Here is a 26,362-nt window from a genome sequence, read left to right on the forward strand (position 1 = left end):
TGAACTCGTGTTTCAAAACCTGATATTGTCTCCGACGAACGCTTCTCGTGGTTATCCCATGTAATATACCATCGAAATGTTGCAGTTTTTATTTTCTTTGGAACCCTGTGGATCGTCTCTCTGAGGTTCCGGATACTTTTTGGTTCCGCAAAGCCGTTTTTAGGCAATCTGGGGAATACGCCGGAAACTCCTTGTATCAAGACAAGCTCTGTTTATATTAACAATAGGTGAATGAAACAGCTTTGTGATAATAAGGTTTAGGATTTTGCCACGGCTTTTCCGAGCGAGAAAACTGTTCGGGACCTTCGAGAAAGGGGCCCGTGACCCGAGGCACTACATGCTGGAAAGCCTAGTTTTTGTAAAAATCTACCCCGTGAGCTCATTTCTTTTCGTCGTGTAGCCGTTATTATACCAAAGGGAAGCTGGCTTTTTCCCCTGTCATGGTAAGCGGTCATTTTACACCGTGAACCGACAGAATTTCTAAAGACTTGCAGATCCGTTGATAGGTCGATGATAAACAACCGTTTTCGATTTCTCTGTTAGAATTCGGTTGGGAGAAGAGGTCTGCATATTGCAATTTTTTAGCCTAATATTGCCTAATATACTCGATGAGCATTTCGCAACGGTTGGACAAAAATTAGCTCGTCAGTTACCTCCAACTCCAAAATGTTTAACTGATTTCTTAGGGAAATGTAAATCACGCGTCTCATCCTAATTTTTTCAACCTATCGCTCCGGTTGAAATTGGACTGGAAATATTGCCTATTCCCAACAATAAGTCACACAGCCTCTACTCCTGCCCTACTCGGATATTAAAGTGTGCAGGTGACGTTTACGTCATGTCGTAGCAGAAATCTTTAATTTGTATATTTCACTTGGAACTTATACAGCCAAAATTAGATGTGAAAAATCGCCCATATTTAAGGAAGATATGAAAGTGAACCAAACAATTACAGGCCCGTATCTTCACCGCCTAATTTTAACAGAATTTTGGAAAATTTTCATAAATGAAGAAGACATTTTTTTATCGCTCTCAATGCGAATTCCGCGAAGAGCATTCAACCTAAAATCACTTGATACTTACAGCAATAATATATTAGACTCTCTTCTATAAGTGAGCAAAATTTCATGGCTTAACCATTACTGGTTACAAAGTTATAGTCACAGTCATAGCAAGTGATCCATTTTTAAACCATTTCGCCAGTCGAACTTCTTACCATCGTAGTTCTGTCTTATGTCATTGAAATCTGATAATATCTACAACTTGCAAATGTTTCTTTTCTTATATACTAGTGTGCCAAATTTCATGCCTACGCCGTGCAGGGTTTAAGAGTTACAGTTGTTCAAACGAATGGACCCTTGTTTATGTCCACCATCTTAGATTTTTTTTTAATTAAAAAATTCACAAAAAATTCAGCTTTTATCATTTTTTCATTAAACTTACGCTAAGTAATTAGCATGATAAGTACTTTACGAATATGGCAAAAAAGAGAAATGAAGTTTTTGAACTTTTTCCGCACGTCGTAACTCTGTTGAACATTAATGAAATCACTTCATACTTACACCAATTATTTTAGATCAAACCTTAATATATACGTGGACCAAATCTGGTGGTCTAATCATGAACGGTTGCAAAGTTACGGGCGTTTAAGTGAGTGTAGGTTTTTAGGCCTTGGGATTGGTACCAACCGACAAAGTCCAGTTGTGTCCTCGTAACTCACTCTTGAAATTTGCACTAAGTCCAGCGCATAGAAGATTTTTAAAAAATCTTTTTTCGTAAGAGTTAAGAGCTAAAATTTTCAGAGAGGATTTGCAGGGTGATGATCATTACGTGTAGCAATTCTCTCATGATTTGAACACGCATTTTTGATTTTAGAGCTGTTTTAGTTCTACCACTCCCCTCGTGGTTCATATGCCCACTTTTTCTGAACTTTCTGGCTTCCAGCGCCTGCCCACGTAAGGGTTAGGAAACTTGAAATATACCAAATTGTTGCTCCATTAAAGAGCTTTCTAATGGCTTATAATATGTTGTTGCTTATTAACATTCCGCGTCAAAAATGTGCAATAACCTCGTTGTCAATTTCCCCTCCTCTCCTGGAAGTCTTTCTCCTTTTTTAAGCTTTTCACGCACATTGTAACTCTCTGGAAATGTTATGAAATAACTTGATACTTACAGCAACAATATATTAGACTCTCTTCTATAAGTGAGAAAAATTTCGTGGCTTAACCATGACTGGTCAAGCCAATGCTACCCCTTGGCAAAAAAAAAAAAATCCAAGATGACGGACATGAAAAGGGGTGCTCTCATGGGAACTGCTATAACTTCCTAACCTGTCAAGTTGGCTATAATTAACCTTACTCGGAGCCTAGAGTATTTTGCTTAACTGTGCACTTTAGACCCAGACTGATTGGAACCCAGACATGCCAAAATAGACTGACTTCACAGCCGTGATCTGGAAACCCTTCGCAATTTGGGTTGTCTTAATGAACAATGAAGAGAACTAAAATTTTTTGAAGGGAATAACAATATTTTGAACACCGAAAGTATAACTTTGACGTTCGAGAGGTTGAAGTAAAGGTATGTCAACATGAGCGCTCTTGTGTAACAAAATTGTCTAGGACAAAGAACATCCCTTTCTGTAGATGACTGTTCTCTTCAGGATCGCCCAAATTACTGGTGCAGGCACAGTTAAAACCCTCTTTCAATTTTATGGCCATGAAGCGTCACACAATTTTCGTCTACAATACCAACAGAGAGAATCTCGCCATCAACAACATAAACCACTTCGTATATAAGAACGATCCTTCGCAGTAAAGCACTATTTGAGCAATAGTGGAAATCAGACCTGAAAAAAATTTCAGGCCTGTACGGGATTCGAACCACTGACCTCTGCGATACTAGTGCGATACTAGTGCGATACTAGTACTAGGCTTGTTAGCTCAATTGGTAGAGCGCTGCACTAGTATCGCAGAGGTCAGTGGTTCGAATCCCGTACAGGCCTGAAATTTTTTTCAGGTCTGATCTCCACTATTGCTCAAATAGTGCTTTACTGCGAAGGATCGTTCTTATATACGTCTCATAACCGCAGTTCACTCATATGTTTCATATGTTTGTTGTTGTTCGATAAACCACTTCATTACCCTCCTTTGCTGCTACTTGCCCATGCCCAGCGTCACCTACCAGACTCCCACTGCTATTTGTCGCTGTGTTCACACCAGTCACTTGGGTACACCCAGCTCCACTTGACTGACATGCATTGCCACCTGAGGCACCACCCACACCAGCCACCTGACCACGACGCGCACCACCTGCCTGACTCCCATTGCCAATTGCTGCACCTCCCACTCCAGCCACTTGCCCACACCCAGTACCGACATTCACACCAGCCATCTGCCCATGACCCGCACCACCAGCCTGACTCTCCTTACCAATTACTGCACCTTCCACTCTAGCCATTTGCCTATGCCCATGCCCTGCGCTATATGCCTGACTCCCATTGCCAATTGCTGCACCTCCCACACCAGCCATTTGTCCACACCCAGCACCAACACCCACACTGGCCAACTGCCCATGCCCCACACCACCTGCCTGACACCCATCTAGTCCCCCAGTCTGATCTGCTGGATTCTCTGTGGTACCATCCCCACCTTCTGGTGCGATACCAGTACAAATTACGGACATTGCATCATTTCCAAAACTGACAGTGACTGATGGATCGTCAGGGTCATCATCCATGGTATTATTACCGCCATGAACGTCTACACAGAAAAATAACGTTCAAAGTATATTAAGTAATTTTCCAAAAAAATCTAAACTAAATTCAATTAGTGCATTTTGTCCATCTCAACGTGATAATTTGTTACCTTTTCTGTGTTGGTCAGCATTGTAAGGGACAATACTATAAAAAATTGCAAGACACTCCTATACCTCCTTTAGAAAATCAGTTGAATAGGACATGACATGTAAGACTTGCAACCCCAGATCTCAAGGACTTTTCTTATTCATGGGATCTATCATTATTATCAATATCATTATTTTTATCATTATTGCTTTTTTTACTTACCTTTGGCAAATTGTTTGAAGAGCTTTGTGGTTACTTGACCATATTTTGATGCATTGCTTTTATCCGACCCCACAAATTTTAGCCCAGCACCAGGTGTGTCACAAGTATGTAAAGATGTACCTGTACCATGTTTATTGAAGTACAAAACAACAACATCCCAACCATGATGTTGATATAAAACATTTGCCTGAAAAATAAACAACATGAAATATTCTCATTAGAATTTCTGAATATATATCACATTGCAGCAAATAAAATAAGGTCATAGGAAGTAGAATAGAGAGTTACAAGCCAGGAATTTACACTTGAGGTGCTTTTTAATGCTCTATCATTTTCATTTTCATCATCACCATTACGGTATTTTTTAATATTTTTATGTAGTTGTTGTTGCTGCTGTTATTATTATTATTATTATTATCATAATTATTATTATTATTATTATTATTATTATTAAATGTTCATCATTATTGTCATCATTGCTAATATCAGGGCTCAAGATATATGAATGCTAGTCAGCCAAATCTAAAAGCACCAACAAACAAGTACTGCAGCAACATTTGTCAAGTAAATATGTATATAGGGATTTAAATATAAAACCTTTCGTTAATTCTGAAATTCATTTAATGAGGGAAAAAAATGGGCCAGTGGTAACTTTGAGCAGAAGCCAAAATGAAAATACAAGTAACTGTTGCTTGTTTGTGTGTGGAAAAATTATAATATAGCAACTATCTGCTAGCTAGTGGACTTACTTGAACTCTGACTGTTATCATAATGATTGTTATCATTTATTAAATGCAGTATTTATTTATTACCTGATACTCCAACAGCTTCCTTTGTTGGGTGACATGTGTTTTATTTTTTTGTGCCAGTTTTTCCCAGTCAAATGGTTTGATTTAGAATGCTGCCCCTCATCCTTCAATCTTGCAACTTTTGGATGCATTGTAATTCCTGCCACCACACATGCTACATTTCTGTAATAGAATAATAAAATAACAAAAATTTCTACTTTGACATTACTGCTTTAAATTAAGTACAGGTGTACTACAAAACTAATTTTATGTTCATGTGGCATTGAATCCTGCTATCTTGCCGCTCTTAGGCCAGAGTGCAAATGTGATCAGTAAATGTTGATAGAATGTTATAATTAAGTACAGCTAAAGGTAGTTTAAGGTAAGTTTAAAACAGATCAATTAATAATTGATCTGCTTTAATATTATTTGGCAGAGAAAATTACATTTGAGGGATTCAATTGCAATATTTTTGGCCTAATAACAGACACTGTAGCCATACTCAATAATGAAGGCTTGTGAAAGTTCTAGAAAAAATGGTTTCTCAGAAAACATTAAAAAAAAAGTTTTTTAAAAAAACTTTGAACTAATTATCATTATTACCAAGACTGTGCTCTTGCAGCGTCCGGTGGCCCATGGCACCTTACTTTTGCTTTTGGGTGATTCGGAAATTTTAGGCTTTTCATACAAAGCATATGCTGGGCACCCTGGATTACAGTTTCAGAACACTGGGTTCCATTCAATTTTCCTTAGAGCACAGCCTTGATTACTATCATTATCATGTTACTAGGTGAGTTTTAACTGAATGAAAAGATAATTTTTATTTTTTTTTATTTTTATTTACATTTAATTACTGCTAATACAAAATACATACAAACACAAAATTGCATGGTAAAAAACAGCTGTGCAATTGCTCTTTTTAGGAATTAACATACAGTGTAATGAAAAGATAAATGATACAATTAAAAAGCATGTTTCTTAAAATAAAACCTAAAGTGAAAATTATATACTATTAATTACATATATTTGGCTCATATATGACACAACATTGTCATTTACAATAGTCTACAAAATATTTAAAAAAGATTGCTTTTAGTTACGGAAAGGTTTCTCTTTCTAACAGGAATTTAACATATAATCAGATTGCCCTTACCCTAGTTGTGACCATTTTAGTCACCCTACAGGAAGGCTATAATTTTGCAGTTATAGCAAATAAACTATAGATAATTTATAATAAATTTAGTATTTATTTGTGATCACAGGTGTAGCCTTTAAATACTCCACTCATAGGAACAAAGAGTGTGAGTGTGTAAGTGATTGTGATCACAGGTGATTAATAAATAGTTACATTCAGCAAATACAAATTTTCACTTGGGCAACTTTAACTACATTTATTTAAACTATAGTTGACAGTTATGGCCTCTTATTAAGAAATAAAAATTAACTTACTATAGAAGGTTTGGTAATTAGGTGAGGGTAACTTTGTCTGTGAAAATGTTACAGGGGTCAAGGAAAAGTGTCTGTTGTTCATTTAACAGGTGTCTGTATTAGGCAGGCAAATGTACACAGATGTTGTAGTTTTTGCCTAGAAAAAATATCAAAATTGTCTCGTATTAAAGGCGGGGTTCTTCTGGAAAGGTGATTTGATATGATTATCTTAAAATATCCAAATTTAATATTACTATCATTTACATTTCCACAGTATTCAAAATCTATAAAGACCCCTTAATTACATTATGAAGTGGGGGAGGGGAGGGGGAGTTAAACAGCTCTCACTCAAAAACAACATACTTCCTTGAAATGTAAATTATTTTTTTAATCATCTATGAAACAAACAGAAATGAAAGCATTTAATCTAAATAACCATTTAAGCATTTAATCTGAATAACCTAAATAACCTTTAAATGTAAGCTAGATATTCATACCTTGAATGGTCTTTTAGTTGGCCTGAAAACCTCTTCAGAATTTAAATCTGAATTTAAAGAAAGTTATGTACATGTGATGTTCCTGATCGTTTTCAAAAAAAGTTCTTGGCATCTTATGATATTGGTATATTAATTTCTTTAAATGGTGCCTGTAAAAGCACTCTATACAGTACAGGGAACTTAAACCAGATTGGGCCTAAATGCAAAATCTGAAGTTAAAAACCCAACTAATGATTGCAATTTCCTGTTGCTGTCAATAATAATTATGGCAACAGCTAACAAACCTTGAAAAACAGAAAGAAGCAAAATAGATCAAAAACTACCAGTCACAACTGACAGATGTGACCTTTTGACCTGGTTGAAGTGAAGCTTTGTTTCCAGAGAGGTCTGCTAGCTAAGATGATTGTCAGCAGTGAAAAATGTAACCATTGTTTGAGGTCTGAACTTCAGAGTATGTAAAATATGTTATTGAAAACTGCAATATAAAGTGTAGCACAGAACCCTTGTGTAATTTAAAGAGTTCCTCAAATTGCCTATATTCCAGATGGCCAGACTGCAAAACAAAAAAACTTCCATGAAGGAGGCAAAGAAGGAATATTTTCTGGCAAAACACAACCTGTCAGATGGAGGTGACCTGCAAATCATTAGCATTATATCTAGGAGATAAGGAGTTGTGAGCAGTATTACTAAGCCACTTCAAGCTACCAAAACTGAGATTAATAGCTCATTTAATAGCTCATGAAATTTGGCCTGACTAGAGAGCTCTATACCAACTCATTATAACAAAGATTACTAAAGTTTCTGACCACACTTCAGACAATGAAAACAATGTAATATGAACCCTAGCAAATTTGTTGTAACCATTACCCAGCTAGTAAATAGAATAGAAATAACACAAAAAAAATACCATGTCATTGCAGGGATTTAATTTGGCCTTGTCTACACTAATCGAGTTTTCATTGACGCATTTCTGCCTGACATTGTCCACACTAGTAGTGATACTTTTTTGTAGGTTAAAATTAAATCAGGCATATTGGTTACTTTACGTTTTGGTTACATCATTGGTTACTTTATGTCACGTGATGCAAAATCACAGGACAGGTATCATGCAATAACCCCTGTCCGTGTTGATATTTGTCCTACGATTTTTTCCGTGAAAAAGAAACATAGTCAACACAAGAGTTTCAACTTTTCTGTTCTCCTATTTACATGGAAGGAAACCAAACTCATTTTTTTTTTTGCTTGCATCAATCACGTGCATTCGTCATAAGATCACCACTGGCTTTTTCACTCTGTTTATGCGCAGTTTAATTGCGATGTGAAAATTAATGGGAGGGTTATAAAATAAATAACCCCACTCTGGCTTGCTGGTATGTTGGCCGAGAATGTTCTTGGCTGAGAGATTGCCCTCAAAATTTCATATTTGCCCTCGAAGCTTCACTTCTCGGCCAAATATTCATGCTTCGGACAATCTCTTAGCCACGGACATTATCAGCCGACATACCAGCAGCCCAAAGGGGTTTATTTACAAAATACAATGTATACCCCATTCGATTTTATATCCATCGCCCAATTTTATAGACAAGACAAAACAAACGAACAAAGTCACATTTTCAGGTCCAACTTTTTTAATAAAATCTGTGTATCTTTTTAAACAGTGTTAAAAAGATACACCTTCTCGGCCAACTGTTCATTCTTTGTAATTTGAATATATCAACAAAGTTGAAATGGTAAATTGTCCACCGTTACGATTATAAAAGCTGACGTTTCGAGCGTTAGCCCTTCGTTGGAGTGAATAGAGGAATTGTGGGTTGTGTGTGCTTTTAAAGGCAGAAAAAGGAGCTACATGATTGGTGGGAACATGGCAACGAGAAAAATTTATTTGTGTTTTTCTCATTGCCATGTCCCCATCAATCACGTACTAGCTGCTTTTTCTGCCTTTAAAAGCACACACAACCCATAATTCCTCTATTCGCTCCAACGAAGGGCTGACGCTCAAAACGTCAGCTTTTATAATTGTAACGGTGGCCAATTTACCATTTCAACTTTGTTGATATATTCAAATTATTTCGTTACTCCCACGGACTCAGCCCCAAACAGTTTCTTTAGAAACTATCAGGCTTTATTCATGTTCATTCTTTGGGCAATCTTTCAGCCTCGGGCATTAGCCTCCAATATACCAGCCTCCTGATGGGGTTTATTTACTAATTATAATTTTTAGTGTACATATCAGGTAATTTTAAAATATACGAGAATACCAGTCCCTTTATTATGACATTACACGTAAGTATAAAATTTAATGGCTTTGCCATTTTCCAAGTTAAAAATGATGTCCAGAGTATTGAAAATATTTGGTTATATCAACTATGTTGAAATTGTAAATTGGCCACTGTAATGAGTAAAAAAGCTGACGTTTCGAGCGTTAGCCCTTCGTCAGAGCGAATGACGAAGGGCTAACAACAGAAACGTCAGCTTTTTTAATCGTTACAGTGGCCAATTTACGATTTCAACTTAGTTGATATAACCAAATTACCTTGTTACCCCCACCAACGCAGCACCACAGTTTCTTTTGAAACTTTCAGCCTTTATTGAAAATATTGGCAAACATAGCCCTATCACTCATGCATCAGGGTGGAGGATGATGGAAATTGTATTGATGAAGACAATATATTAGCTCATGGCCTTTATTTAATTAACTTTAAACCCCTTGCTATCAGTTATAGGTGAAACTGTGCGAACTCAAATTGACAGCTTTCCCACGTGTGCAATTATTAGCGTACGAATGACGCCGAAATATCGGCTGCGCTTAAAAGGAGATGGTATATATTTGTAGAAAACATATGGACTACTGATCAAACAAAAATTCGAAAATATGTTCAAAGAATACAAAAGCCTGCAAGTTAAGCACTTGAGAATTTCATGTATTTCTCTAGCATTACCAGGGCACTCTAAACTTACATTTTGTCGAGAAAGCTGAATGTTAATTGGACAATTGGAATGCTTGAAAAATATATGTATCATTCGCAAATTATCGCGTATCATGAATATTCAAAAGCATCTTATGTCTGAATAATTTATAACTTATACTAAAACAATGTTTACTTACCTTCCACAACAGCGGACGCCATGAATCAAAATTATAGCCCGTAAAAAGCGAGGAAAGCGAAACACAAGTGACCGAATAGGACACCTACGACAGCACCGAAGAAATCGATCGAAATCACCCGGAAAATCATCTCTCAATAGATCTGGTACCCAGGGTTCACTGGCCTCACGGTCATCTCGATGTTGAATGATTATACTTCATTTTGTCACAGTTGAGAAGTTATGATAATCCTTCATTCGGGAAGGAGATCGTTGATATCGAAGGATATCGAAGGCGTTCGCCAAGGGTCGAACACACAAGTTTATAGTACAGCGGTTAAATTTGAAATACGTCGTGTAAGCTCCACAAAAAGTTCAAACCCGAAGTGTGTAAAATCGTACTGAACAAAGGATGAAGATATACAAAAACGAATGAAAATGCACTTTCTTCCTGGTTACCTTGAGAGGTAAATATTTCGTACCTTAACACCTCATGATTTACTGAGAATAGTGACTTCTGTATTAAACTTAAAAGCTAAATGTCGCGTGTGGGTGCATAGTGAGTAGTAAAGTGAAGCGTGAGTAGTCCAGTTGTCAGTGCGCTGGACTCTGGGTCAAACGGCCCGGGTTCAAGTCCTGGCTGGGGCTTAGCGTTGTGTCCTTAAGCAAGACACTTCACTCACATTGTTTCGTCTTCTCGGATAGGACGTAAAGCCGGAGGTCCCGTCTCTTAAAGGGTAAGGGGTAAAAGACGTTAATTTCCCACGAACGAGATTACTGTCTGCTGGATGTCCTTCCCTGGGGTGGGTTGGGTGGGAGAACAGCAGGTCCACATCAGCTTATACAGTTGCTAATAAATTCAACCTGCTTGAACAAATAAACATGATGATGATGATGATGATGATGAGCGTGAGACAAATGAAAATTCCGCACTTGTACCCATCCTTCTGTTTTAAGTGCACCAGCTCGATGCAAGACCAAAAGCCAGCCCGTTTTGGCGTCAGCGACTTCATACAAATATAATGACAGGCAACGAAAGGGTTACTTTATTCTCAAAGTGACTGCCGTTTTAAATTGAAGGAACAGCTTTTTTGACTTACGACTTAATAATTTTACACTTGTTATAAGCACTGAAAGTAGTCATTGCATGCCTATCATGTTCGCTCTTCTGTTGGCAGAACAGGGCAAGTCAATAAGTCATGTCTACAGTACTTAGTCGCTACTAGATAAATAGGGTTAATTTACTACAGCGAGGAACGCTTTCGTATATTTTATGAAACCGCAGTAAACGCTGACCAAAATTACTGTTTACTCTTACCCTCGACGAACGCCTTCGATATAGCGTCACCCATTGGAAATAGTCCCTTCAGTCCCATGAAAGTCCCATGAAAGTCCCATAACTTAGTTGACATCATTGTGACATTCCGAACAGATTGTAACCTGAGGGTCTTTTGTGGAGATCGATTAAAAAAAAAAGACAAAGACAGCAACAAGAAAAGCAAGGCAAAACGAACTATTTCCACCTACTAGAGAAGTAGGGTTTATTACTGCGAAGAACGCTTCCATACATTTTATGAAAGCGCAGTAAACGCTGACCAAAATTACTGTTTACTCTTACCCTCGACGAACGCCTTCGATATAGCGTCTCCCATTGGAAATAGTCCCTTCAGTCCCATGAAAGTCCCATAATTTAGTTGACATCATTGTGACATTCTGAACAGATTGTAAGCTGAGGGTCTTTTGTGGAGATCGATTAAAAAAAGAGGACAAAGACAGCAACAAGAACAGCAAGGCAAAACGAACTAAAATGGCGGAGGAGGAGATATATACTGAGACTTCCAAAAAATCTGAGAAGGATGAACTCATTCCAAGCCATCCAAGATCATCGCCTGGCTCAGGCTGTACGTTCTGGTTGGTGTTTACAGCAGCTGTGATTGTGTTCGGCTCGTCTTTTCAATTTGGATATGGTACTTCGTGTATCAATGCACCAGAGAAGGTAAAATCTCAGTGAAACCGTGTTTAAACGCAATTCAATGAAGTGTTACATAACTGGCCTCTGCAGATATGCTTAAAACATTTCGACGAATATCTCAAGTTTTGGATATCAAAGGGACCCAAGACTTGGAGAAGTGCTTCCTTAATATCTCTCCTATAACATTGCAATTTCTTAACCTTATCCACTGAATATCCTTCTCTCTATACATAACAGTGAAAACGATCAATGTGATACAAATGTTATTTATAGCTATTTTATTTTTGGCAGTAAGTAGGGGAAGTTTGCACTCCTGCCTATTAGAGATAATAATTATTTATGTAGTACAGTACTGATAAATGGACTTAGTGTATGTCTAAGTTCACCATCTAGTTTTCTGTGAATGTAGCAATTTTAATTGGACCCTCAAACTAATGAGGGGCAGGAAGAGGAGGACAGCAAAAATGTGGAGCCAGGTTTAGTTTGTGTAGCTTTTCTTATGTGGTATAAATATAATTATATTTTTACTGCCTTTTTTCTCTATTAGAACATAAGAAATTATTTTCGTGAGAACTCAAGTTTCAGCCAGTTGATGTGGTCCACTGCTGTGGCAATTTTTGCAGTTGGAGGAATGCTAGGAGCTCTCATTGGTCCTGTTATAGCTGATTCCTTGGGCAGGTAAGCTACCTACCCCATGTGTTGTTGTTGTTGTTTTTTTGTTGTTGTTGTTATGGTGAAGCTAGTTTTGTAGAGGACTGCTACTGGTGACATATCACAACCTTAGCCAGTCATTCTCAAGTTTAATCAAGCAAACAAAAAAAGATGACTTGAAGATGGTTTTATTGAATACTTTTAATGAATTTTTAGGCCTCAAAAGGTAGTAATAATGGCAGTAATTAGTTGCTGCTTTTAAACTCAATTTGTCTCTTGAAATGAAGAATTTTGATCTTATTTGAAGAGTACCACCCATAATGTGAAGTATTACAAAAAAGGGTGATATTTTATGAAGTAAACACATGTCCAAAACATTGTGCCCTTATGAAAAACAATATGCACTAAAAACATTTACCAGATGAGGGTAATTTTTACCCGAATTGACCAATCAGAGTGCTTTGTTTGTTTCAGTTTACCGCCGGGTAAAGTTTACCCTAGTGGGGTAACCTTACCATTAGCAATTCGCTCGTTAGAGCCCTTGTATGGGCTGTATCGACGCAAAATAATTACATTCTTTCGATTGTGCCTTCTTAGAATTGAATTTCGCGATTTGGAGTTGAAAAAGGTGCAAAACTGATCAGCTTATATCTAGGATGGCGTGCTTTTGGATTTGTCGGGATTCGAAAATTGACACGGCTATGTTTGCAAAGTCATGTTTGTTTTACCTTTATGATAAAATACTGTTGACATGAAGGTGTTTTATTGACAGGTTTTAGGTGACAAGTTTATACAATAGCAAATCAGGCGTGTAATATAATCCTGCAGCAATCTCAGTGCGCGTCTTCTTGACATTAGCGACCTAGTTAGCATCGAACTTACACCCTCGCGATTGATCATCGGGACGCCACGACGATGTCCTCCTTTTCTTTCTGTTCTTAAAGAAAATCGATAAAACAGTCAACATTTTGAATTGTAATGTACGATGCACAGCGTTTCACTCGCAAAAAAACATGACACATACTAACTATGGACACATGTAATCTGTGAACATCTTGGTGCCACGTCACGCACCAAAGAAACCATGTGCGTTTAGCCATTTCTTCCTTCCTGAGAAACTACTCGAATATTGCAGAGAGTGGTGTCACATTTTACTTCTGATGTAGCCACAAAACTCTTCGATGTATGCGTGATGGAAACTACTTTTTGAAAATCTTTATTTCCAGATTTTCCGAAGAGTGTTTCTTGCGAATTCGAGAGTGTACTTATCAAACTAAGTAATCTATGCTCACGTATCAAAAGTATCAGGCGTTTAATCTAATTAAAGCATTCTATCCGGCGACTTTAGCAGCGTAACTTGGAAGATCACGATGGATCCTCGAGCCTCCACAAAAATTTCCTTTTCAAAATTCCTTTTCTTTACGAAATCAATAGAACAATCAACAATTTGAACTGTAATGTAAGGTGCACAGCGTTTCCCTCGCAGAAAACGTGACACGTGTAATCTGTAAACATCTTGCTGTCTCATCACGCAGCAAAGAAAACATCCGTGTTAAAGTTATGACTCTTAGAGGACAAGAGATTTTTATGTGTTTGGCCGCTCTATTATGCGAACAGTTATTGCCAATTCGTGAGTGGTGTTGCCAAGATATCGTCATGGAAATATTTTTTCTCAGTACATTCAGCAGCAGTGAAGTGTCAGTCAAAAATGGTGCCATTCGGAGTAAACGTTCTTTTCTTAACTCAAGAAAAAAATTTTGGGGGCTCTGTTGTTGTTTGCCCTTTAAAACTGAACAAGTTGGAAAAATCGTAATTCTCTTTTAAAAAGCCACACCAACCCGTATTATACAGTTAATTTCAAGTCGTTTTATCAGTATTTCCTTCAAGCTCTGACGCCGGCACCCACTAGCAAGCGCAATTTTTTAATTCAATATCCACTATTGACGGAAAATGTTATAATAAATAAGTTGTCCAAATTTACAGCTACGCAGACCAGCCACCATTCCTCAGAAATTCCACTACAAAATTTTGTGTAATGGGGAAGGCAACAGAAAGAATTAAGAAAATTTAATCTTTTCCGAATAATATAATAATTTTAGAACGTAGTTGTCCCAGTTTTACACTGACCGTTTTCCTATTAAGAATGCTGCACACAAGCTTCATCTCACACTGAGAGGAATTTGCTAATTTCCTTTTCAAATTGTGGTCACCTACGTTCCATTATACTGTTACCACATCACTCAAGTTGACATGTACTAATAGAAACTGGTTTTTCATTGGTATGTGAAACCACGTATAACCACTTGTAACATTAAAAAGTTGAGCAAGTTGAGGTTAAGCTTTTTCATGAGCAAGTAGAGAAGCTGTGAGAATTTGCAATTTCAAATTACGCGGTAAAACAGAAATGCGCGCCTCAGGGTTGAAGTATCTCCTTTATAAATCATACACGCTGGTTAGCTCCAAGTGGCTAATTTAGAATTATTCACCAAACAAGCCAGCTCCTTTTTTACTCGTTTGCTCCTTTGTTACCGTTGCCGAGCCAAACGGGCCACTAAAGTAATACCCGCTTTTAGAGCAGGGTAGGTTCGTGATTGAAGTATGAATCAACAAGCTGTAAGCGAGAGAAATAAAAGAAATTTGACGAAGAATGGCGAGAAAAAAATTGTCATCAAGAAGGACTAGAGTTAGTGTTTTAAGAAGTCATCATGTGCCGGCGGCACCCGACCAGCAACCATATTGAGTTCTGCAGCGCTGTGCTTAAGCTTCTTTAAAGAAAAAGAAAATTGTCAGCCAGAAAATAGAATAAAGGATTGTCACTGGCAAGATGTGTTTCTGCCAAGAGTCTCCTGAGACTCAGCAGGATGCCTTTGCGTTCCCATCAGCGGTCTGTTTTTCAAGTTTTTAATTGGAACAACTCCACAACAACTTGTCTGCACGGAATAGGCACGCATCAGTCGGATATGATTAGATCAACCTTAACAAAACAATTTTTTCGGGTAGCGCATTTCGTAACCTTTCCATAAGTCAGACCTGTACCCCTTGCAGAAGGTTGATATACTTAAGGGAATATCAGACTTCCGCGGAATAAATGTGACACCTGTCATCGCAAGGTGCTTTGAGAAAGCTGTCTTAGGAACACACGCAAGGGAGACCTTCGATGAACATTCTGGGATCTCACAGTTTGCATACATAGAGGGAGGGAGCTGTACCAATGCTCTACTGACTATCCAACATACTGTCAATCAATATCTTGATATCCCAGAGTGCAAAGCAGTACGCCTATTTGCTATGGATTTCAGCAAGGCTTTTGATAGTGTGAAACACGATCTCCTCTCACACAAATTGAAGCAACTCCCCCTAAATCCTTTTATAGTTAACTGGTATCTAAGCTTTTTGGAAGATAGGCAGCAGAGAGTCATTAGAAATGGGTTTATTGGAAAATGGAAAAGTGTCAACAAAGGTACCACCCAAGGAAGTGTCAGCGGGCCGCACTTGTTCAATGTCTTTCTCAGTGATTTAGAGATACACTAGGACAATAAGAGCGTGCTGGTAAAATATGCAGATGATACAACCATTATCTCGCCTGTGATAGGTGATAATGACAATTCTATCGCACTGATTAATCAGTTTTCCCAGTGGTCTAGAAGTAATGGTATGTGTAGCAATCCATCTAAGTGCAAGGAAATCATTTTCCGCAAGAAAGGTTGTACAATAGAGTTTCCGATGGTGTCTGGAATACCAGAGACAAAAGAGCTTACTATTTTAGGGGTAACATTTCAGGAAGACAGTAGGTTCATAACACATATTCGGGAAAAACTAATCAAAGCAAACAAGTGCCTGTTCATTTTAAGATCTTTAAGGAAAGAAGGGTACAATCAGGCCGAAATAGACCATCTGTTTCTAAATCTGGTTCTACCAAATATATTATACGGGCTGTCCGTATTTGGCGCTGTAAATTCCGAATGAACAACAATCCAATGTTTCTTGGATCGATGTTATAAGCGCAAGTATACATCCGACCACATTAATGTTTATGAATTGTTAGTTCAACAGGACACACGTATCTTCAAGAATGTTTTTAATAATACAATACACCCTTTAAGAGCTATAATGCCAAAAAAGAAATCAACCAAGTACAATCTGAGGAAAGAGACAAGTCACCATCCTAAAATAAACACTGATAGGTTCAAAAACACGTTTGTCAATCACTTAATTTTTAAACATGATCTAGTCTTATAATTTTTATCTTGATTTTCTCTGTAATTTATATATATACCTTCTTTTAATGTTGTAACATAGGATATGTGATTATTTATCTTATGACTTAATAAAGATTCAACTCAATAAATATAGTTTACGGTAGCTATGCTTCAAACAGTGCACTGACAGTTTCTTTTGGGAAAGACACCCTCGAAGGTATATTGTTTTCATCAAGATGTTAGATTGGAGACATGTGCAGTCGATTGCGTGTTTTATATCCGGGATGTTTGTGATGACATCACGTAAAATGCATGTGGAAATATCAGTAGACAGCCGTCCCACTCTGCTCGAAATCAAGGGAACAATAGACGAGATGAGTTTTTAAAATAGATGTCTTTAATTGCTTGTGGAAGTATTCATCAAGGTCTTGAACGGTTTAGTGATGACTCTTAGAGGACAAGACATTTTTATGTGTTTGGCTGCTCTATTATGCGAACAATTTTTGCAGATTCGCGAGTGGAGTTACCAAGATATCGATCAAGTACTACTTTATGGAAGTATTTTTTTCTCAATGCATTCAGCAGCAGTGAAGTGTTAGTCAAAAAAATGGTGCCATTTGGAGTAAATGTTCTTTTCTTAACTCAAGAAAAAAATTTGGGGGGGGGGGGGCTCTGTTGTTGTTTCACAAAAGCCCTTTAAAACTGAACAAGTTGGAAAAATCGTGATTCTCTTTTAAAAAGCCACACCAACCCGTATTATACCGTTAATTTCAAGTCGTTTTATCAGTATTTCCTTCAAGCTCTGACGCCGGCACCCACTTTGACATTGAAACTACCAGTTATTCTTAGACTATTATTTTGACTATTGTCCGAGCAGTCAACAAAAGGAAGTAAAAAACAATGGCAATTAGAAAGTGCCATACAGGCTCGTCACCTCGTTCTCCAATATGACATTTTATGACTAGAATAATTCCAGAACTTAAAAATGGTTTAGGCTACAGTGACAATCTTGAGATGTTTGTTGATTCCTCTTTCGTGGAATCAACAAACATCTCAGCAGGTTTCAGAGCGTGACGTGGCACCAAGATGGTTAAAGATTACATGTGTCACCAAGATGGTTAAAGATTACATGTGTCACGGTGGACACTTTCCATTTGACCAAAATTTTCGAGATTTCCGGTCAGAAATCAAATGGAACGGGAAAAGTTCCGCGATAAGTTTTCGAAAATTTAGGAATACGTTTTGAGTGTACCCTCTTGGATATGGTCTGACGCGTTCCATTCGGCCAGCGAAAATACCGACATTTTGAACCCGTGATTTTTGTTGAATGGAAAGCGACCCTTCTCACCTAAAACCTGTCAATAAAACACCTTCATGTCAACAATATTTTATCATAAAGGTAAAACAAACATGACTTTGCAAACATAGCCGTGTCAATTTTCGAATTCCGACAAATCCAAAAGCGCGCCATCCCAGATAGAAGCTGATCGGTTTTGCACCTTTTTCAACTCCAAATCGCGAAATTCGATTCTAAGAAGGCACAATCGAAAGAATGTAATTATTTTGCATCGATACTGCCCATAGAAGGGCTCTAAGAAGCGAATTGCTAATGGTAAGTTTACCCGACTAGGGTAAACTTTACCCGGCGGTAAACTGAAACAAACAAAGCACTCTGATTGGTCAATTCGGGTAAAAATTACCCTCATCTGGTAAATGTTTTTAGTGCATATTGTTTTTCATAAGGGCACAATGTTTTAGACAAGTGTTTGTAATGTAATAATTTATTCTAAGTAGTATAACTTACAGTAACAAGCTGTTTTGTTAGTAACTCAACATGATCAGTAGTACAGTTGAACCTTGATTATCCGGACTCGTTGGAACCTTTGTAAATAGTCTGGATAATCGAGAGCCCGGATAATCGAAAATATTAATATTATTAAGATAGAAATGTAAACAAAAGGTTTACAGGAAAGAAAACATCATTTTAATTGTGATAGCTACACAGCCTGTATGTATCAACAAATAATGCATCAGAATATTTCTTTGTCTCATTGCAGTTGCGAATTTTGAAAAGCGCACAGGATAATACGCTGTTTTAACAGTCTTTTTAAAGGATTTGCGGGCTTTTTGCAACTCTGAGTTTTCAAGATCACAACTAATTAATATTCATGAAAAATTGGGACCAGAGAAAAGAATCTGGATAATCGAGGTTAAACTGTACTGTTACGTCAGTAAACATTCTTTTGCAGGTAAGGTTATAAACAGAATTATTGGCATTTCTATGAGTGTTGCATGTTAGATTGTATTACTTATTATTATGGCTGTGTCTCACAAGGACTGGGAACTACCAAATTCACGAATTTGATTGGCTGAAATCAGTATTGAAAGCGGTCTAGATTTTCCCATCTAGACCGGCATCTAGACCGGTTACCAAGAATATAATGTTCCGTTGCTTTCTAGACTCGGCCATATAATAAACATTTTATTAACTAAGCTATGTCGGTTAGTGAGAACTAAGTATTGCACTGTCTGCTTTGTAAATATATATTTTTTGTAATTGAGAAAAAAAGATTTTAGACTCTTTGCTTTTGTTTTTCCCAGTAAACAAACTTTGTTCCTGAACAACCTCCCAGCCATGGTGGGATCTTTGATGATGTTCTTTTCATACCATGCAAAAGCGCCTTTACTACTAATTATAGGACGGCTTGTGGTTGGATTTAATGGTGGTGGGTTTTATTTCTAATATTCTTTTACTTATTGTAAAATAGTTGCACTGTTCACTTAATGGGACACTTTTGTCTGTAACATCTTAAGTTAAATTTGCCAATGTTTGACATTACCTCAGTCTGGTGATACATCATGTTTGTTGGGAGCAAGGAGAAAATTACCCATGGAAGTTGTTTTAAGTATAATATCATTTTATCAGTCAGAGATGGTTTTTTAACCTGTTTACGAGCTGCTCACCATAAATATTGAGAATCCCCCAACAGTTGCAAAATTCTGTAATTCGTGTTGTTTTTCCTAAAGGACCCTTTTGATGAACCTTTTTCAAAAATTATATCATTCTAAAATTATATCTAAAATTATATCTAAAAGTTCTATCACTCTTTGATTTCTCTAAAAAATCAAAAGGTTCAAATTATCCCTAAACAGCCATTATCTCCTTGCAAAGAAATGATAAATTATGCAACTTTGGCTGCTTTATATGCGGCAATGCGATGCAATCCTGATTTTAAATATAGTGTGCTAACAGATAGTCCTTTTATCTCTCTTAAAATATCGTAAAAGCGTGGAGATAAGCCGAGCTGCAGATAAACTGCACCCTGAATTTAGCAGCTCACATTTTGGAAAAAGAGTTTTTTGAAATCAAAAGAAATCCAAAGTCGAGTCTTGAGAAGTCTGCTCCATCCACTGTTCATCGAACGTAAACTCAATATTAATATTGCAATGGAAAATACTTTAAAGTCTTACTCACAATTTTAGCACTTTAATATAGTGAACATTGTTTCTACCAACTTTGACATAGGATTGGTCTTTTTCTGGTATTTGTTGACAGGAATTTCTTCATTCAACACAGTTTTTCCATGGATTTCTTGCATCACAACAAGAGCAGAGCATGAAGCTTAGTAACCAGGCATTAGATCAGACATGAAAATGGAAATTGGCATCGACATTCACAACACCTTTTTCAAATGTTCCCACAGATAAGCCACACCCCCAATTTCTAGTGATGATTTTCGGAAAAAAGTGCAGCTTGTATGCGGGTTTTTACAATTTCTTGTTATGTTGGTACATCTAAGTCTGAATAGTGCCCCATTGAAGTAATGTAGTTTAGTTAAATAATTTTGACTCATAACAGATGAACTTATAGTAAGGATAACTCTGGTACAAACAATTTAAAGGACAAGATTCAGTGAAGCTATGTGTGACATAACATGTGGATATGGAAGCAGCACAACTCTGCCACTTATTTCAGTCTGCTTTTAAACGCAGGAGTAAATACGGCTGTGGCACCAGTCTACTTGTCAGAGATTGCTCCTGTCAAATTAAGAGGTTCTCTTGGTGTGCTTAATCAATTTGGAATTGTAACTGGAATTCTTGTGGGATTTATATTTGGACTTACACAGGTATTTGCATAAATTCAGTGTGATGAACTAACTGATTTTTACACGACTCTGTATACATGAAACAAACTCCAAAAGTACCTCCATCAGTTGAGAATAACATTATTAGCAAAGCTTTCAGTGCTTTCCAGAAAAGCCCTATAAGTAAGAGAATATAGAACTTGTAATTTTCATTATTGTACATCAAGCATATATATAGGTAAGTTCTTTTCTGTTTGATTTTAGCAATCTGCTAAATTGCTTTGACATGACAAGGCCATTTTAGGTTTCAACATTCTAGGTTTCAGCAACTATGTTCTCTTGGATGTTTAATTTAGTATTTTAATATCCAGTTCAACCTTCCTCACATGATAACTTTGTTTAGTCCACATTGCAGAGAGGGTGGGAATTGGGCTAGAATACATGACAATCAATAGTTTGTATGTAGATTATGAATGACAGCACTTTCTTCACATTGCAGGTATTTGGCACAGATAGTCGCTGGCCTTACTCGGTTGGTTTTGGATTTGTTGTAGCACTACTGCAGGTCTTGACCCTCCCATTTTGTCCGAGAAGTCCACGTTATTTGTTACTTAAACTGAACAAAGAACCAGCGACAGTGGAAGGTATTGTAGTGGTTTAAATCTCAGTCACCTCTAGTTACTTGACTTGGTATACAGTATATGTATCAATACTTCAGGGTCTTAGAGCTTATTGGCTGACATAACTACTGTGCCACAGGTTATCTTCTGTAACACTCATTAATTATAAGGACAGCACAGTATGGGATGTATTTAGCAGTTTGAGACATTTCTCAGGCACTATCAGTGTTAAGTGGCCTTTTGCTTTATAAACATTGCCAAGAGCACCTACACAAACCATTCACATGTATTTGGGCAAATTTAGTTAGAAATTGCATTTTGCAGTTGAAATGCTCATCATATGTGCCTTAAGTTTGTTTCACAGTTTGATAAGAATATACAAAATAAAGAAAAACGAAAATCGTACAAGCAGGGCTTGACACTAACTTTTCAACTTACTAGCCAAGTGGCTAGTGACATCTTAGATGTTACAACAATTTCAGTTTGTTCGCTAGCCAAACTGACTTGCGGAAATAGAAAATCACTAGCCAAAACTGAATTTCTACTAGTCTGTGGCTAGTTGGCTACCATTAGTGTTGAGCCCTGTACTGGTCTGGAAAAGACTTAAACTAAAAAAATGGAACCACAAGGCAGTTTCATGAATGCATCCAGAAGTTAAAGAAAACTATGAAAAAAGCCTAATTCTGTGTTAATTTTTATAAGATCCACCCATCAGCCCATGAGTTCTGGCTGATGGTAACCACCTCAGGTGTTGATTCATTTGTTTTGTTTCCACATTCTAAGATATTTAAGTGTTATTTTTGTGTTACAGGTACATCAAAAGAGCAAGAATGTGTTATTTTGAATAGATGAATGTCATTGAATAAACGGCTGAATGGATGAATGTTAAATGTTTAAGAAATTTGAAAGCATATCTGCTGAAAGATTGTGTATTGACAAACAAAAGGGGTCTTTTCTCGAAATATTTATATTAATTTTTTTCTAGGAAATTACCTTAAAAATTGTGATCATTTGTTTGTACTTTACAACATTGAAATACTGTGTAAATTCTTCCTTTCAAAAATAGCCTTAAGGATGCTAAGAGGAACAAGCAATGTGATGGTAGACATTGAAGAAATGAGAGTAAGTTAATTAATAAGTTATATCTGAAAAAAAGAACTTACAGCTGTATCAACCATGGGAGTACATGTAACTGGTTAATCAAATTTTAATCATAATCCCACATGAACCAAGAATTAGGACATGAGGAGAATTCTTAAAGTTTCACACAAGTGGACCATCTTTTGAAGTTTGCTAGTCTAAGAATGTGTATTTTAAATGGAGCAACACTTACCCAAGGCTTGGTATCCACTTGTAGAAATCTCAGTCCATGTATGACTCATTGCTTGCCTCAATCAAAGGCCACTGGATACCTTTGGGATAAATATGAGATCTGCTCTGGTTGGTGAAGTGCTCAATGCCATAAGTCGTTTTACAAACTTTGTACTCAAGATTGATTTTCTGTGAGGCAGAAAGCTGGTTGGTCCATGCACCCATATTACATGTATGAAGTAACATGGTGTTATAAAGTGTTACTTGGTATTTTCCCCCCTTAATTTGCAGCTGATCAGCACAGATTAATTTTTCAGTTTTTTTTTTTGTTGTTGTTTTTTACTAACTATACCAACTTTACAGCCAGCCATTAGATTCTTTGAATCAATGGTAAGCAGCAGTCAGGTTGCCTGCTTTCCTCAATGGAAGTCTCTTGATAAATAAATTTTTTTATTGATTCTGTAAGATATGAGTTCTGTCTGGTTCCAAGTAATAAAACTACTAAGTTAAACACAAGTTTTATGTAATTCAGAAAAAGTGGAACTGAAAACATTCTCAGGTACTCTGCTTAGAAAGTTTTTTTTTAGAAGCGTTCTTGTCTAAGCTAATGTAAATGCATTGACTTCACCAGTTAAAAGAAACAATTGGGAGAAAAAACAGGGTATGGTGAATTTTAGGATAACTGACTACCATAATCACATCTTATGAATGTAAACAGTAGGTGACTAACAGTCATGAATTAAAGTTGCACTTGCCTCATGAGAAGCCTACACAGTTGGGAATGCCTTATCATAGGTTAGCAGTGTAGAAATTAGACATTTCAGTTAACATTGAATTTAAGATCTGTACAGTAACCATTTTTTCTCAGTTCATGAGCGGGCAGTATTCTACAAATCCTGCGATCTGATTGTTTCAGAGAGCAGGTAGTATTCTCCCATCCAGACCACTCTCAGCATATGGTGTCAGTGTTTCCTGCCAAGTTGCTTTGCAGAACAGATTCTCTAGCATCGTAACAATTTTTCAGTTATATATCTTGTTTTAACAGCTGGACAGCATGTTCAGGCTTCCGTCAACCTTTCACGGATAAATAATGTGTATTCTCTCCTCTCTCTCTCAAAACGCTTTGGTTTTTCTGCAAAAACTGATTTAAAAATAAATTTGTACTGAATTTAAGAATGAAATACGGCCTCAAAACCACATGTAACTTAATAATGCTTCTCAAAAAGTACCTCAAGAAGTTAAAACGAGAGGTATTTGCAGTTAACAATTACATTAATCAGTTACTCTCATTCATTTCAATATCTGAATTATCCAAAACAATTTTTCCATTTGTGAAAAATTAATGTTGAGCAAAGTTTTAAGATCTTCTGTAAATATAATTTTGCTCATTCTTTGCTAGTCTCTGGATTTGGACATTTCTTTCATGAATTTGACAGAAACCAAACTGGAATGTGATGAAAGTCTCATCAAATCCCCTTGGGTCTAGCTAAAAAAAGCTTCTCATTTGACATTAGTTTTCAATGGAAGAAATACAAGATTTACACACTCCATTGCAAAAGAACAAACAAGCAGACTCTCACAGCTCTAAAACACACATTTGCATTCACTTATAGTTTGACTTTCTGTGACATTTAAAACTGAACAGAAGTAACTCTTCAAAGATTAATCATCATTGAAAATAAGCAGTACTATATCCATTGTATCATTGAGTATTTTGTAAGAGAAGATCACTGCCATGTTCATTTTATTTAATTAACTTGTGTGTGTTTGCCATGTCAGCACTGTTGTTCATCCAAAAGCAAACAAGTGCTTTTTTTCCCTCTCCACTTGACAGGTGTCAGATCATGACAGAAACAGAGTAAACAATGTTGCAAAGTTTGTGTGGAAGCCTTTTAAGTTACCTTTACCATTACCCAAATAGGAGTGTTTTGGTGGAAAGCCTTTCTCTTTAATGTGAATAACATCTGTGTTCTTTAATATATGATCCACTCGCTTAAAAAACTGGTCAATTTTTGGAAGTTCTTTACGTCATTAAACTTGTTATTTTAGCCCTAAATCATTTGGGCTGTTTTGGAAAACATTAAAATTTTTGTTAAGCATAACAAAAAAATAAAAATGTTATTCACCAGCCTAGGTTGGTCCATATTGGGGAAAACTTTGCCCTTTGTCTTGAGTATCCAAGACCTCTGGCTCAGTTTTCCCCAAGACAGACCTGTCTGGTGAATATCATATCATTCTGTATTGAACACTTCAAAATATAAAAACTATTTGATTTACAGATTGAACAGGAACATCAGCTAAAAGAAAGGAAGATCAGTGTCTTTAAATTAGTTACAATCCAAGCACTAAGAATGCCACTACTTATCAGTGTCATGTTACAGTTAGGACAGCAGTTGAGTGGAATCAATGCAGTAAGTTGTAGTTGTGTTTATGGACTAAATATAAAATTTGGATATCAATTGTAATGAATAATGGGGTATGTTTCTAAAGAAACTTTGGTGCTATGTCAGTGGGGGATTGTACCAGGTAATTTGATTTTATTTGCTGAGTTGATAAATGTGAATTGGCCCCCATAAAGAGATTCTAGAGCTGAGGTTGCGAGGATTAGCCCTTTGTCAGAACAGATTTGTATTTGCTCTCAAAATGACAGCTTCAGAATTTCTTTACAGTGGTCAGTTCACAATATCAGCTTAGTCGATAACACCAAATTATCTTGTATCACCAGTAATGTTTCCATTTTTGTGGTATTCAAAATAATGTTTTGTAAAGACAAGTTCACATCTTGTCAGATAACCTTGGGGAGGAGAGAAATCCTCATTACAACTAAAAGCATAAGTTGGCCAGACACGTATTTTATTGAAAGGATACTAATCAGCAGAACAGCACAACATAAACTGAATTTAAAAGTCTCACTCTCCTTAATAGAATGGGGAGGGGAAAGATACAATCAGTGTCTGCCATACAATTATTCTGATGTTACACTTTGTTGTAGTTTTTTACAAGTAGTGTACTCTCACTATCCTTAATAGAAAAGGAACAATGGTGAATTTTAAGCTTGCTTTTGATATAAATAAGGATGCCTTTTCATCTTTTCATCTTTTCTCGTGTCCTATGAGGAATCAAACTTCAGACCTTGCTCTTCCATGCCCTACCACTGAGCCAAATAGTGACTCTGTGGTGAGCTAGGTCATTATTATGATCAGCAACAAAACTGTTGACACATTGATCTTTTCAACCCCCTATTACTTCAATTTTATCTCTTTTGCCCTTGTTAAGTTAGCCTATATGCCCCTTTCTCCTCAAAATCAATGTTGTATCGTGATTCTATGAACTGTTAGCCAACTTTGAATGAGAGGGGGGGGTCTATTAATGATTTAGAGTGTGGTGGAAACAGGACTGTTATTCTTCAAATAGATAGAACTCTTCATACATGATGTGTCAACTCATGATGTGTTGACTTATTTTGATGCTGATTGTCAGTTCATATATGACACATTTCCTACATACTTCTAGGATCAGAATGCATAACTATAGTTTTAGCACCAACAGTGAAAAGCACTCTGTTCTGTAAGCTATTCTGTTTATGTCAATTTAGAATAGTCCCTGATCTGATGCACCTCCCAAAAATTTAGTACCAACAACTCAGTACTTTATTTTTATTGTA

The 26,362-nt window shown here is 36.8% G+C and overlaps 2 protein-coding genes and 1 pseudogene across 4 annotated transcripts in view; 2 read left to right on the plus strand and 1 right to left on the minus strand.

The window, feature by feature from the left end:
• Positions 1 to 1,753: 1,753 nt before the first annotated feature.
• Positions 1,754 to 11,316, minus strand: LOC148725196 (uncharacterized). Of its 3 annotated transcripts, XM_088732006.1 has the most exons (5): positions 9,883 to 10,146; positions 6,777 to 6,823; positions 4,876 to 5,034; positions 4,064 to 4,250; positions 1,754 to 3,758 (listed from the first exon to the last, which is right to left on the minus strand). In XM_088732006.1, the coding sequence occupies exon 5, from the start codon at positions 3,733 to 3,735 to the stop codon at positions 3,103 to 3,105; it is 633 nt and encodes a 210-aa protein (XP_088588132.1). In that variant the 5' UTR covers positions 3,736 to 3,758; positions 4,064 to 4,250; positions 4,876 to 5,034; positions 6,777 to 6,823; positions 9,883 to 10,146; the 3' UTR covers positions 1,754 to 3,102. The 3 variants fall into 3 exon arrangements, with proteins under 3 accessions (XP_088588132.1, XP_088588134.1, XP_088588133.1); XM_088732008.1 differs by lacking the exons at positions 6,777 to 6,823; positions 9,883 to 10,146 and adding an exon at positions 11,179 to 11,316; XM_088732007.1 differs by lacking the exon at positions 6,777 to 6,823.
• A 179-nt stretch (positions 11,317 to 11,495) lies between these two features.
• The window catches only part of LOC111321499 (solute carrier family 2, facilitated glucose transporter member 3), a gene marked incomplete in the record, with an annotated part of 18,608 nt that continues 3,741 nt past the window's right edge, over positions 11,496 to 26,362 (plus strand). Inside the window, 7 exon segments of the mRNA XM_088732005.1 lie at positions 11,496 to 11,856; positions 12,380 to 12,510; positions 19,284 to 19,408; positions 20,676 to 20,809; positions 21,267 to 21,411; positions 22,454 to 22,509; positions 24,978 to 25,109. Of these exon segments, the coding sequence (XP_088588131.1) occupies positions 11,668 to 11,856; positions 12,380 to 12,510; positions 19,284 to 19,408; positions 20,676 to 20,809; positions 21,267 to 21,411; positions 22,454 to 22,509; positions 24,978 to 25,109 (912 nt within the window).
• Positions 13,787 to 17,306, plus strand: LOC148725197 (uncharacterized; annotated as a pseudogene).

This window comes from Stylophora pistillata, chromosome 8 (assembly GCF_964205215.1).
Source record: "Stylophora pistillata chromosome 8, jaStyPist1.2, whole genome shotgun sequence".
Lineage (NCBI taxonomy): Eukaryota > Metazoa > Cnidaria > Anthozoa > Scleractinia > Pocilloporidae > Stylophora > Stylophora pistillata.